General features: G+C 36.6%; 1 protein-coding gene across 1 annotated transcript; it reads left to right on the top strand.

Annotated features, from left to right (window-relative positions):
* The first annotated feature begins 245 nt into the window (after positions 1 to 245).
* On the top strand, positions 246 to 8,243 carry LOC134635528 (sialic acid-binding Ig-like lectin 14). Its single transcript, XM_063484904.1, has 8 exons — positions 246 to 306; positions 547 to 957; positions 1,230 to 1,550; positions 1,688 to 1,945; positions 5,545 to 5,831; positions 5,999 to 6,102; positions 6,214 to 6,271; positions 7,905 to 8,243. Exons 1-8 carry the CDS (start codon positions 246 to 248, stop codon positions 8,241 to 8,243), a joined length of 1,839 nt encoding a protein of 612 aa, XP_063340974.1.
* Positions 8,244 to 13,709: the final 5,466 nt, after the last annotated feature.

The following is a 13,709-nucleotide window of genomic DNA, read 5'->3' as shown; positions in this document are numbered from 1 at the left end:
GGGTTTGGGTCTTAGAAGGTTAATGTTTCACAAATAGATATCACAAAGATTTTTACCATAAAGATCGTTATGGTCAATTGCTACATAACAAAGCATGTGACATCATTTACTGAGTTGTGAGGAGATGACGTTTCCTGTGTTTTAAATTTTATTTTAATTCCTTCTTTCCTCTAATATGCTTTATCATCTTGATTAGTTATTCTGTGGAGGGAGAGACTGAACGTGTTGAGCATCAAATATCAAAGATGTTTGTTCTCATCTGGTCAACTCTGTTTTTCTCTGCAAGAGGCAGCAATGCTGACAAAGGTTTGGATCTGCTAATCTGTAAACCTGTATTTCTGCAAACATGATTTTTAGTATATATCTGTATGTGAAACTATTTTCCTGACATGAATTTAGATAATAAGCATTTATTCACACTCACACATAATTTAACAGTGCCATTGCTATCTGTTGACTTGTATGTCAGAAATAAATCTTTTGTTAACTGCACATATAATAAGATAAGAAATGTGAAACCTTTCATCTTTTCCTTTGCATTAACAGGTGCCTCAGCCTGGGGACAACAACACTGTGATAGAGGATACTGTGTTACTCTGAGTGAGCGAGAACTAACAGCAGAGGCTGGACTCTGTGCTGTGATCCCGTGTTCTTTCACTACTGCTGCTAACTTTACACTCAAACATATAGTTTGGTACAAATGTGAAGCATCTAAAAGAAGATGTGGTGATGCTGACATAATATTTCACAGCAACAAAAACAACAAAAAAGCTCAGTCTGGGTTTGAAGGACGAGTGTCACGTTTGGAGCCTGATATGAGTCAGAAAAACTGCAGCATCATCATTAGTGATCTAAAAGAGTCTGATTCTGGATCATATCAGCTCAGAGTTACTGGTGTACGGGACGGAACACAAGATGGATTCACATTCATTCAGAGAGTAACTGTTTCAGTTAAAGGTATGAAAAGCTATTCCAAGATCAATCATGTAGAAAAACGATATTCAGTCATGTACAATAGCTTATTTAGTATTTTTATGGTCTTAATGAAGTATTCATTTTTTTCGGGAATTGTTGACCTCTATGGTAGCTGGTAGGAACTGCTGCAGTTCCTGATAAAACTTGCCATTAACCATTTTCACCAAATATCTTATTATCTGAGTCCAAATCCAAGTAGTTAATAAACTTCAAGCATTTCACTTGATTTCATTAATGCCCAGTATTTCCATTAGGTATTGAACAGAAGCCCACAGTAATGATTCCCACACTGACAGAGGGACAGCAGGCCACACTGACCTGCACTGCTCCTGGTCTCTGCTCTGGATCTGTTCCTGAAATCACCTGGATATGGAGAGGAGCAGGAGGGACTGAGTCTTACATTACAGGAAACAGCACTGATTACAAGACAGAGAATCTGACTGATGTTACACGGAGACACATCTCAACTTTGACCTTTAACCCTTCAGCTGAACAGCACAACACCAATGTCACCTGTAAAATCCACTTCAAAGGTGAAACGACTACAGAAAAGACTTCAGGTTTGAATGTAAACTGTGAGTACTTTTACAACTTCAAGTTGACTTTTCCCCCCTAAAATCTGTTTTATTTTACAGGATCATCTTTTCATTTGCAAGAATTTTTGAAGTTATGGAAACTACATGATTGTGATTTATGTGTATTTGTTTCATAGATGTGAAGGAGGTTTGCATCACTGGTGCTACAACTGTCAGGGACGGTGAGGCTCTGAATCTGACCTGCAATGTTCACAGTTTCCCTCCATCTCTGATTATTTGGTCTAAACTTGGTTCCAATGAAACGCTTCACACTGACACTGGATCAGCCAATCTTGTCATCACCAATGTAACAGCAGGAGATGCTGGACAGTACGTCTGCACAGCTAAATATATGAACAATACCCTGAAGGACAAAGTGAACGTCACAGTCATATGTGAGTACACAGCTGCTGTTTTTGGACAGAATATATTTCTAGCAGAAACACAAGCCTACATCTGGATTTTGTAAGTATACTAAAATATATCCATTACAAAAAAGTGAGCTGAATAAAAAGGTTGATTAGCGTTAATATCTACAGGTAGGATTAAAATTAGGAATGAAAAATGAATGTGGAATGTTGGCAAAAAAGCCGTTTGAACATAAAACATTCAGGCATTTTCATAGATGCTGATCTGAAAGTGTTGGCTAAGCCTGCATTTGATCAACTTGCCTGTTTTGTTTTACCGGAAGTCGGCACAGCTGCTGTCCCCTCACCATCATGGTCACAGCTTTCATTTTTAATGTACTAAAGGAGTTATTAATGACTTTTCATACTCCGTCTTCTCTGCATCCAACATGTTGGCCAAGAGGAAGCTCATTTAGTACAGTGCCAAGCTTGTTTACTTGCTGATTGTAGTGAAAGGCGAGTCAGCGGTAGCTTGCCTCACACACTGGTCATATTGTTTACTGTAAAAGAGTTTTAGACCACAATACATATGCGAAAATCACCAGAATAAAGGCCTTTACATGCTGGACGTGCAAAATCTGGTTTTAATGGACTCAAATATTCTTAATATCTTAATATTCTTAATAATAATGAACATTCCTTACAAACTAGTTTAATAAAAAAATTACAAATGTGCATTTAAGAACCATTTGAATTTACTGATCACATTCTACAATAAACATTTTAAAATTTGTGGCACTTGACAGTAGGCATATAGTGTTACAAACAAAGATGGGCAGTAACACGTTAAAAGTAACACATTATTGTAAAGCTATTATTTTTTCAAGTAACGAGTAAAGTAAGGGATTAATATTCCAAAAAAAGCAAAATTGGTTTACTGTTTTTGTTTCTGAGAGTATCTCATGACAATGATGTACGAGCCTGCAACGTCCATAACAGCAACAGACGTGTGTAGATGAACGATGGATTATATGGAGGGTGGAAGAGAGTACGACCATGCAGTATTTAAAGCTTGGAAGTACTGAGATTACTTTGTTTAATTCCGTAAAAAGTGACAAAAACATTAGTGTCCACTGTACACTCAGCGTGGGAAAAAAACTTTCTACAGTGAAAAATTAAACTTCAAATCTGAGCAAGCACCTAGCACCCTGCCACGGTGTAACGTTGAATTGTGTTCATTGGTTGAGAGGAGGCAGTAGAAACCTTAGCAGGATAGTAGGAAAAATATGCAATCACACTGGTACTGGGAATTCCACAGCATATCCTTTAATGCACCTTTTCTTCATCAACCATACAAGGCCCGGTTGAACGGCTGTTGCCTACGAAACATGACACACAGTGTTCATACATCCTGTAACATTGCAAAAGTTCCTGAAGAGGTAAAACATGTAAAGTCTGTCTCTTTCCATGCACTCGCGTGCAAACATGTTGTTCATGTCACTACCCGATCTGTACCAGAAACCCGATCAGTACCACACATGCGCAAATCTTACGTCACTTCCTCTCTTTGCCAACATTGCGACATTTAATATATTTGAATGACACGGTTACCGCCCAGTTAGCTCCTAGCATTTCTCGACAGCTCTGCCTCTTTTTCGACTGCCCGGGATATTTAAACAATGGATACCTCCATATACAAACAAATTCATGCTTTTCTCCTCAATGGAAAGCGTCCCCCGATTGAGCAGCGCCGTAAAATAAGAAGAATGGTGCCTAATTACAGACTTAATAATACAGACTTAGTTATGTGTCATGTGAAGATTCATCAGTCAGATTAAGTGTTTACTGACAAATGACAGTGATAGGGGACATCATCATCACTATTCCAACAATCCTCTCCACACAGACAAGCAGAAACACACTCGACTATCACTAAATCAAATTTAACACGCATACATGAACATGATTTGTAATGATGCAAGTTCAGTGTACAATAGGGGTCATTTGCTCGGTCAGCAAGTGACAGTATCCTCGTACACTGGGGAGTAAACTGCCATTAAACGAAACAGAAGAAGAAGAGAACATCTGCACATGCGCGGTACGGATCAGGGAGTCCTGATCCGTAACTATCTTTTGATTTTTTGTTTTTGTCTACATTATATTGAAATGTTTCATTATTGCCGACATTTTCCCTTATGGGACAATTAAAGGATTATTCTATTCTATTCTATTCTATTCTATTCTATTCTATTCTATTCTAACATTTAAAGAGATACGTATTATTGTTAACATCTTAACAGATACTCTGACCTGTAACTATCGTAAAATGCTTTGAGCGGAAGTAGACGCCTTTCGCACATGCGTGGTACTGACCGGGTTTCCAGTACGGATCGGGTAGTGGCAGTTCACATAATTCACAGTTAGGGCAGTGGCTCATACTAATGACATCATAAACCCCTGACTTAGGTTGCCTTAAAGAGACACCACACAATTGTGACTGTTACAACGGGAATGCAAAATTCACAGAGAAACCCCCGGATCCCCCCGACATGACCGCTGCAGCACCGGGCAAAACTCCAATGGCCCACTCCTGCTAAACAAGTGAAAATAGCCTTAGATTGACATTAGATTGACAGTGCTGCTGAATCTTTGATTTTTTTTTTTTTTTGCTGTGTTTTCCTTGCATCTATTTGAATGAGTGAGTGTAAACACAACAACAAATTATTTTATTTTATATGCTGGAATATGCAGAAAATAGGTTTAAATGTTAAACAAATTTCTTCAAGTCAGAGAATGTTGCATATAATTAAATTTTTGCTTGAAGCAATGTGCATAAAATAAAAAAAATAAAACAATTTTTAAAACGACTTTTTCATTTAATTTAATTTTATATGATGGATTATGCAGAAAAATTAGAATTGGGCTGAAAGGTCTATTGCTTTATAAGGTCTTCAAGTTGTGTATCATGTTTTTAAAAGTAACTAAGTAATAAAGAAACGAATTTCTTTTGAAAACAAGTAACCAGTAAAGTAACTGGATTACTTTCTTGGAGAAGTAATCAGTAATTAGTAACTAATTACTATTTTCAAGTAACCAACACTGGTTACAAAGAGTGTCAGATTATTTTGTGCTTCTTATAATTGTTCTAGCATCAACACACTACTTCTTTTACATGTTCATGTCTACACAGCAGTGCAGGGTATCATTGCACATTTCCATAGTATAATGTTTGTATGACAGTGTTCTTTGAATGAACCACTTAAATGTGGTTTTTAGATACAAGGAGGCTTCACAACATTGGGAATACAACTGTGAAGGAGGGAGATGTTCTAAGTCTGACCTGCACAGTTGAAAGATTCCCCCCAGCTCTTATTGTGTGGAAAAAAACGTAGTTCCAACACAGACATTCATAGTGGAACCTACAGTGAATTGCACAGTGACACTGGATTTGCTACATTTGTTGTTTATAATGTAACAACAGAACATTCTGGACAGTACATCTGTACAGCAGAATATTTATACATGACTCTTACATCTTATCTCAATGTCACTGTGTCTTGTGAGTAGTTTAACCTTGAATCTGAAGTTTATATTTTGGGTTAACTTACACTTTCCCTTGTTTTATGATTCTGATAATGTGTTTACAGGGTTTTCAAAGATACAGAAGAGCTCAGGATGTGTGCTTCAGTCAGAGGTTTTGACCTGTGTGTGTATCAGTGAAGGGTTTCCTTTACCTACTATCAACTGGCCGCTACTGAAGAACCACACTGAGTACTCTGTCATTACTACTGTGTCAAACCACACAGTCAACAGCACTGTCAGTCTAGCTGTAAAAAGCCATGGCAACAGCACTGTTGAATGTGTGAGTAACAATGGAAATGGAGAAGATAGAGAAATCCTCCTCATCCATCAAAACTTGTCTGAAAAACATGGTGTGTGCTTTTTCAGACTACCACCACTACCACTTTCAATTTCTATATCAAATAATATCAGTATCTTTGTAATCAGACAATGATTAGTTCGCTTTTTCCATTTACTCTATCTAATATAAAGAAAATGTATTAAGCCTTTTTTTTTATGTCGTTTTCTTTGGTTATAGAGCAATCATCTGCTGTCAGGCTGGCATACCTGAAAGTCACCATTGCCTTTTTGACTGGGGTACTTTTTTCAGCAGTCCTTTGCTGTTTGGCAAAACATTGCTACAGGTACATCATTTACTTTTATAACTATTATCAGGTTTGATAGATCGATCGATAGATCGATAGATAGATAGATATAAAATTACTCTTTTACTATAAAATTACTCTTTTCTCCAGAAACAAACAAAAGACTTCCAGAAGTTTGGAGATGAGGACACATCAAGATGATAAACTGGTATTTATGTTCATTTGGCTTTTAAAAAAAAAAAATATATATATATACCTGCTGTTTAGTTAGTTAATATGTATGCTCTCATTTGTCATCAGTCAAGATTTTATTTTGTAAAGACACTTCCTGTTATGTTGATGAGAATAAGTCTCCTTCAGACCTGTCTCTGCTAATGTAGACACTAAAATTCAACAGGAATAGATGAACAAAGTTTTAACAAAACAAATATTCTTTGTACACTAAAATATCACCCAGTCCAGCAATGCAACTGTCCCACAACCCAGGACCAATGTTCCTTATGTGTTTACAACCAGGAGAGAAATTGCACTTCCACAGTGGGGACCACGTCCCAGGTGGATGAGGAGATCCCTCCTATCCTCACGTTGCCCCTCCACTGTGCTAGTCACACCACAGCTCAGCTCGCAGTCTGCAATTGAGTCTGTCACTCGATTCCACTGCGGCTTCCCTCGTGGCATTGCTCTTAAAAACAGACAAATCAGAATGAAATCATGCAAATAAAAACCACACACAAATAATTCTCCAAAAGTTGATTCTGTTCATCTGGACGTAGCGTTTTGTGGGAGAAACGTTTCGTCACTCATCCAAGTGACTTCTTCAGTCAGTGTCTACATTAGCAGAGACAGGTCTTCCAGCAGAATCTGCATGAATGGAGAGCATGAAGGAGACTTTTAATAAACTTTCCCCAGATATGGGGAAACCTGCAGTCAGCTGAGACTGAAGAAGTCACTTGGATGAGTGACGAAACGTTTCTCCCACAAAACGCTACGTCCAGATGAACAGAATCAACTTTTGGAGATTTACTTTCCTGGATGATTGAGAATGCATCAAGACACACACAAATAAACAATAAAATCAATTATAAAAGACAAATACAAATTTCCACTGTGTGACACTAACACCTGTTAAAATATGTTTTTCACATCCTGATCGAAGGTTCTAAATGTTACAGTAAAAGAATTGGGTCAGATTCATGCCACAATTATTTGGTTCCATTTATAAGATCAGCCTTCATTTTGTTGCGTTTAATTCAATTGAGAGAGGGAGGTTTTGGATAATCTCGCTAAAAGACAAAATCTACTGTAAACAGTTGTTTTAGTAGGAGAATAAAAGTATGAGCATAAGTCCATGTATTTTACTTGATGTTTGAATTTTTTTTTTTATACTTTAGTCAGTTTCAATATATACTATTGGAGAATGTTGCTGTGTTTTAGGTATGATAATATAGTTTTGTTTGTTTACCAATTCCATTGGAAGCTGGGAATTCACCACAATACAAAATGCAAATATAATTAACTGGCACAAAACGATCTGCTCTTTGGAGGGGCTGTTCCAGTGTCTGAGAAGGAATAAAGAATCATTCCCTTTTAAAAACACCGCAGGCATATATAGACATTAAAGCTCTGTTTAATCAACAATGCCAAAAAGACACAAAAAGAACAAAACAAGCAAACATAAAATGCTGAGTACATTGTGAAAGATTACAATCAGTAACTGTCAGTAACTAAAGGTTCAAGTCTTACACCAAACTGATAAAGACAAAAAAAAAGTTCAGTATGTAGCAAAATGTAAAAATACCAGACAGACCCAAGTGACTGACTCTTTACTTTGTACCTAACAGGGCTATGATGGTCAAGCATTACAGGACAATCTGACTCGTAACTCAAACAGCGGGCCAAAAGAAGTGGAGTATGCTGACATTAATTTTTCCTTGTTGAAAAGAAATGGTGCCAGAGAGGCAGCAAGGAGGCAAGAGAGCACAAAGACAGTATATGCTGAAATTAAGAAAGCAGTCGAAGAACGGGAAGATGATGCTGAAGAGGAAGGTGAAATGCTGGAGGCCAAAGAGGAGGAGATGGTAGTGGAGATGGAGATGAAATACCGTGAACCAGAAAAGGAGATAGAAATGGGAAAGGAGAGAGTGTACTCCACTGTGAATGATGTTACTGATGAAATTTGAGGAATGTTTTATTGTGGAGTTGATTAGGATAAAGAATCTCTCATCACATGTTATGAACATCACGCCTTTATATACAACAGCAGGAACTATGCAAACTTACCGAAGTATGTGTGTGTGTATAAAATAACCTTTCTACATATAACCATTTAACCTAAGAACCGTATGGTTCTGGTACATAAAGATTGCACAGTTATTGTTATTAACAGTAGAGATACTGCACAACAAAATAGGAACAAAAAAGCTTAAATATGCAGAAGTGTTAGCAGACAAGCTCTATGCAGATGAAATGACGAAATGCCAAAAGAGAGAAAGTTTTTTTCTTTTCTTCTTTAAGCTCATTAATGTATTTGATCTTTCTTAGGGAACTTCCTTCTTTATTTATATTACTGTTTGCTAATATATGCACATATGAACCAGTAGGAAAACAATGAATTAATGGCATACAATGAACCAGTATGCGCTGAATGCTGTTGAAGTGATGTGAAGACAAATGATGTATATATGTTATGTTTTCTGTCTGATATTGTAGGCTCTTTATTTGACAATGGAAAGACTGTTGAAGTGATTGAAATACAATAAAACTGAAATTAATGTATAAATTGTAATGAATTCATTTTACTGAAATTTCTGTTTCTTAAGATAATAAGAGTTTTCAGGACTAGGTCTGCACTGTAATGTTCCTCAATGGCTTTTTAGATCCTGCTTTCTATTGAGCTTAGCTATTTAGTTTAGGTAACAGCTCCTTCTGCTGAGGTTGTCCCTCTGAGTTGCCATTCATAAAAGATAACAGTTCTTGGATAAGCTTGATTGCTTTTTCTGCCTCTTCTAGTTTCTCTTCTGCCATTTTAATGAGCATCCACCTACTCTTATTGGCAACAGTTTCTTCTTCTAGGTACTTACAGACCTCCACCATTCCATCCTAGTTTATCTGGCTCAATATAGAGAAATATACAGGAATCTCCAGATCCACCTCACTTATTTTGTTTTTCTCTAGAGAAAAAAGTCAGCTCTCCACACAGCAGAGCATCACCAGTGAATCATCCTTTACAGTGCAGTTGACTCTCACTTTATATGGTGCAAAATCCCAATAGTCACCTCAAGGTGTTTTATGTTGTAAAGTAAAGATCTTACAATAGAGAGGAAATTCCAACAATCAAATGATCCCCTGTAAGCATGGACTTGGTTACAAGCACTGTATTCCCACACTAACAGTGGGACAGCAGGACACCACAATGCAGGACAGCACACTGACCTGCATTGCTCCAGGTCTGTGTTCTGGATCTGTTTCTGGAGTCACATGGACATAAATCTTATGGGACACATCTCTGTTTTGACATCAGAGAATCTGACTGGTATAACTTAGATATACAACTCAGCTTTGACCTTTAACCTTTAAGCTGAAAACCACATCACCAACGTTACCTGTACAATCAGCTTCACAGATGAAACATCTGGAGAGATATCTTCAAATTTCAATTTTTGAAACTCTTACTGATCTCGTTTTTCTGTCCATGTGAAAAATCAGTTAGGGAAGATATTAGACTGCTGAATTTTACAGTTTTTTTTTTCCGTAAAACTGCTGACGATACAAGTGTGAGCGACGGTGAGAATGGCTGCAGTTTCAAAGTTTCACTGCATTTCTGATTGTTCTAACACAAACCTGCACAATGAGACTGGGTCAAGGACAGTTGTCATGATTAATGCTACATCAGCCATAATTAACACTTTGTTTGTCATGGCACCACACATTCATCACAAAAAGCTGTTTTTAAAGATGGACAGTCTTCAATCTTAACAGTCAGTCTTAACTAATGACTAAAAATGATTAAAATGATTAAAATAATCATTTTATTACATAATGATAAAAATGCTTTTTAATTGAAGGTCTCGTTTAGCACAGGTTGTTCAGTCAAAAAGTCAATTTTCACATTTATTACCAACTTCAGAGCACATCAAGAGTACTATTTTCTATACTTAAGATCTTTATCCTTTGCAATCTGTAACCAACTATTAGCAATATGTTAAAGGTTATTTTTGGTCACACATAATGTTTCTGATCACAGCCTTTCTCTCTCTCTCACACACACACACGCACAGACACACACAGATATATCCTTGCCGTTCTTAGGTTAAAATCTTGCACCTTATTTGCAAACACTTGGTTTGCACAATACAGAGAGAACAGCTGTGCTTTACACAATGTTAAAATAATATTTCTCAACAATTGCTAATAACAGTACAGATATTGCACAATATAAATAGAAACAAAACAGCTTAAATATGCAGAAGTATTTGTAGAGAGGCTGTATGCAGCTGACGTGGGGAAATTCTGAGGGAAAAAGAAAATTTTGTTTTAATTTTAGAAAGGTGCATTGGTTTAGTGTCCCTCGCTCATGTATATGTTGTGTACTTCATTTCTATTGTGTTCACAGTTAACTGTCATATTATTTGTACTTTATCAACCTATTATATGTCTAACAATGCAACAAATGCAGTCTGAGTAGTCTTACTTGATCAACATTTTTTTACAAACTCAACTTCATTTGTCCTTTTTTAGTTCTTTCCTTTTTCTAGTTTTAGGTGTGAAGATGAGTGATCCATTCTGTGCAAAGAAGACATACAATATCACTCTAAATAAAAGACATATAACAGCTGAGTCTGCAGTATGTGTTTTTTTTACCATGTTATTTTACTACAGAAGCTAGTTTAATATCAAAAGTAAAAATTTGACCTTTAACCCACCTGCTAGAGTCTGACCTGAAAATGAGGAATGGTAGCATCATCATCCTCAATGATCTCATCAAGTCAGACTGGATCATATCAAATCAGAGTTTCTGTTACCAAGAAGAAGAACTAATAACTAAAGGACTTATGACAGCTGTTAACCCATTAAAGCCTGGACCATGAAATAAATGGCAGAAAAATAAAAACAGTAAAATTATTCATTCATATATATATATATATATATATATATATATATATATATATATATATATATATATATATATATATATATATATATACAAGCTTGGGTTTGCTACCAGAGGCCTGGAGCTTGAGGGTCCTGTGCAGTATCTTAGCTGTTCCTAGGACTGCACTCTTCTGGACAGAGATCTCCTATGTTGTTCCTGGGATCTGCTGGAGCCACTCGCCTAGTTTGGGAGCACCTAGTGCTCCGATTACCCCTGGGACCACTGTTATCTTCACCCTCCACATTTTCTCGAGCCCTTCTCTGAGCCCTTGGTATTTCTCGGTAATGGTGGCTGTAGGTATCATCCGTAGTGCTGCGTTAACATCATCTAGTTGACCTTCTGAGGGTACTTCACGTAGTCTTGGTAACCGGCTATGGGGGATCCAGGTTTCAAGCTTGGCCATGATCCTATCTTTAAGGTCAGTTTCTAACACACTCAACGATCCTTCTATCACACTTGGGGCTTGGTACCCAATCTTGGGTGGGAATGATATATGTATTTAATTTGACTTGACCTTTTCATGTTGGGTTTAGTTTTCCTCTCCTGAGATTGTTGCTTAATATCTGTTGTGCTTCTTCTTCCTATTGACCTCTCACTTCCTAAACGTGATGACCTCTCATCACGTTTAGGAAGTGAGATATCCTTCAGCATTGCTCAGTGAGATACATTTCCTGGTCCCTATTCCAGAAAGCATGTTCATCAAACTGAGTGTAAAAATAAACTGTGAGTTTATTAACTCTGAGATCAGCAACTCAGAGTTTCAGAGTTTCGTTTCAGATCAGAGTTTCGTGTTCAAGAACAGTTCACCATCGTAAGTTCAATAAAGTTCAGTTCAGTTTAAAAAATAAAAATAAAAACAGTTTTTGTTACAGACTGGTTGAGACTGGTTCCTGGCCCATGCCATGTGTTGAGGTGCACCTGACTGTATCTAGTGGTCATATCTTAAACCTCACACTCAAACATCAGCTCCTTCTCCACCAGAGAAGTGATGTTTCATATCCCAGTTGTCAGTCTTGATATTCAGAGATCAGACCACCAAAAACTACGGCATTTGCTGGCCTTGATACACACTGCACCCAACCTCTATAGCATCTCCTTTGGGTGGTGACAGTGAGCGAGAGAGAAAATTTAATTTAGTTTTTTTCACTACTGGCTAAAAATGCTTCATGAGATTTGCAGAATCTAATCTAATCTCAGCCTTCACTGATAGATAATAGCAACCTTACAGCTATACCAGGAATGTTTTGCTGACTGATTGGTAATCGTTACACTTTGTTTCACAAGCCAGCTTTCCAAATCTATAATGACTCTGAAGTTTTATTGGTAACGGTAAACATTTACAGGAAATGCCACAGCTTTTTTAGATTTTAAAGATTTGAGTCTAATTTTTGGAGAATGAGTTACTTTAAATAAAGAATACAGGTTGTGCTTGGGAAAAAGTAAGGCGTTATGAATGAATCTGGACAGGATGAACTCCAACCTGGACCTGGGCATCTATGGACTAAATCTGTGATCCTTATCTATTTTGGATTCATTCAGTCAAAGAAAGAAAAAGAAAAGTATATTCCCCTGTTTGAGATTTTTTTAATGGCAGCCAGGATTCTATCATCATCGTAATTATTTTGCAGAATTTGCTTCTTCAAGCTAAGAACTAAAAATGACTAAAAACATTTGCTTATTGAAAATTGTTTTCATAGTCAGTGTAATGAAACACATCAAGAGCACTTGTTTTCTCAATTGAGATTTTTCTGTAATCTGTAGCTGGCTATTAGCAATATGTTAAATGTTTCACAAACTGCAAGATTAAAACCTGTATCTAATGATTCAGTTTTCTTCATCTCAATCTGTCTGAAGGACAGAAAAAAAGGTATTTTTAAAAAATTATTATTTGTATGACACAAACAACTTTATTGTAAATGTGCAAACGACTGAGGTTGCTGTTGATGCAAATAATGTTGCTGATCACGCGAAAATTATATTGCTGTATTATGACTCATTATGCATTATGAGTCACTTCCTCTATCTCTGTCTTTCTGTCTCTCTTTCTTTCTTACAAAAAATTGTTACATAGTAAAAATTAACCAATGGTTAAATTAAGGATAGATTAAAATTTTGCACCTCAAGTGAAAAACAAGAGCTTTGCATGATACAGAGAGCACACCAGTGCCTTACACAATATTAAAGTAATATTGCAACAGTTTCCTATAACAGTACAGATATTGCACAATATAAATAGAAACAAAAAAACCCCTAATACTTCCTATGCAGAAGTATTTGCAGAGAATGGGAATAAAATGGAGAAATGCTAAGAGAGAAAGTTAATTTCTTTAAAATTATTTAAGTTCTTTAATGCACTTCACCTTTCTCAAGGAACTTTTTTTTTTTTTTTTTGAAATATCATTGTTCACTCTTTTAATCTATGCAGATATGAGGCAGTAGGAAAGCCCTTGAATGGCATTCCAATTATGCTGTACATGTTTTAGGGTGTTGGAAT

The sequence above is a fragment of the Pelmatolapia mariae genome, linkage group LG10_11 (assembly GCF_036321145.2).
Source record: "Pelmatolapia mariae isolate MD_Pm_ZW linkage group LG10_11, Pm_UMD_F_2, whole genome shotgun sequence".
Lineage (NCBI taxonomy): Eukaryota > Metazoa > Chordata > Actinopteri > Cichliformes > Cichlidae > Pelmatolapia > Pelmatolapia mariae.
This window is presented reverse-complemented; position numbering and strand designations above follow the sequence as displayed.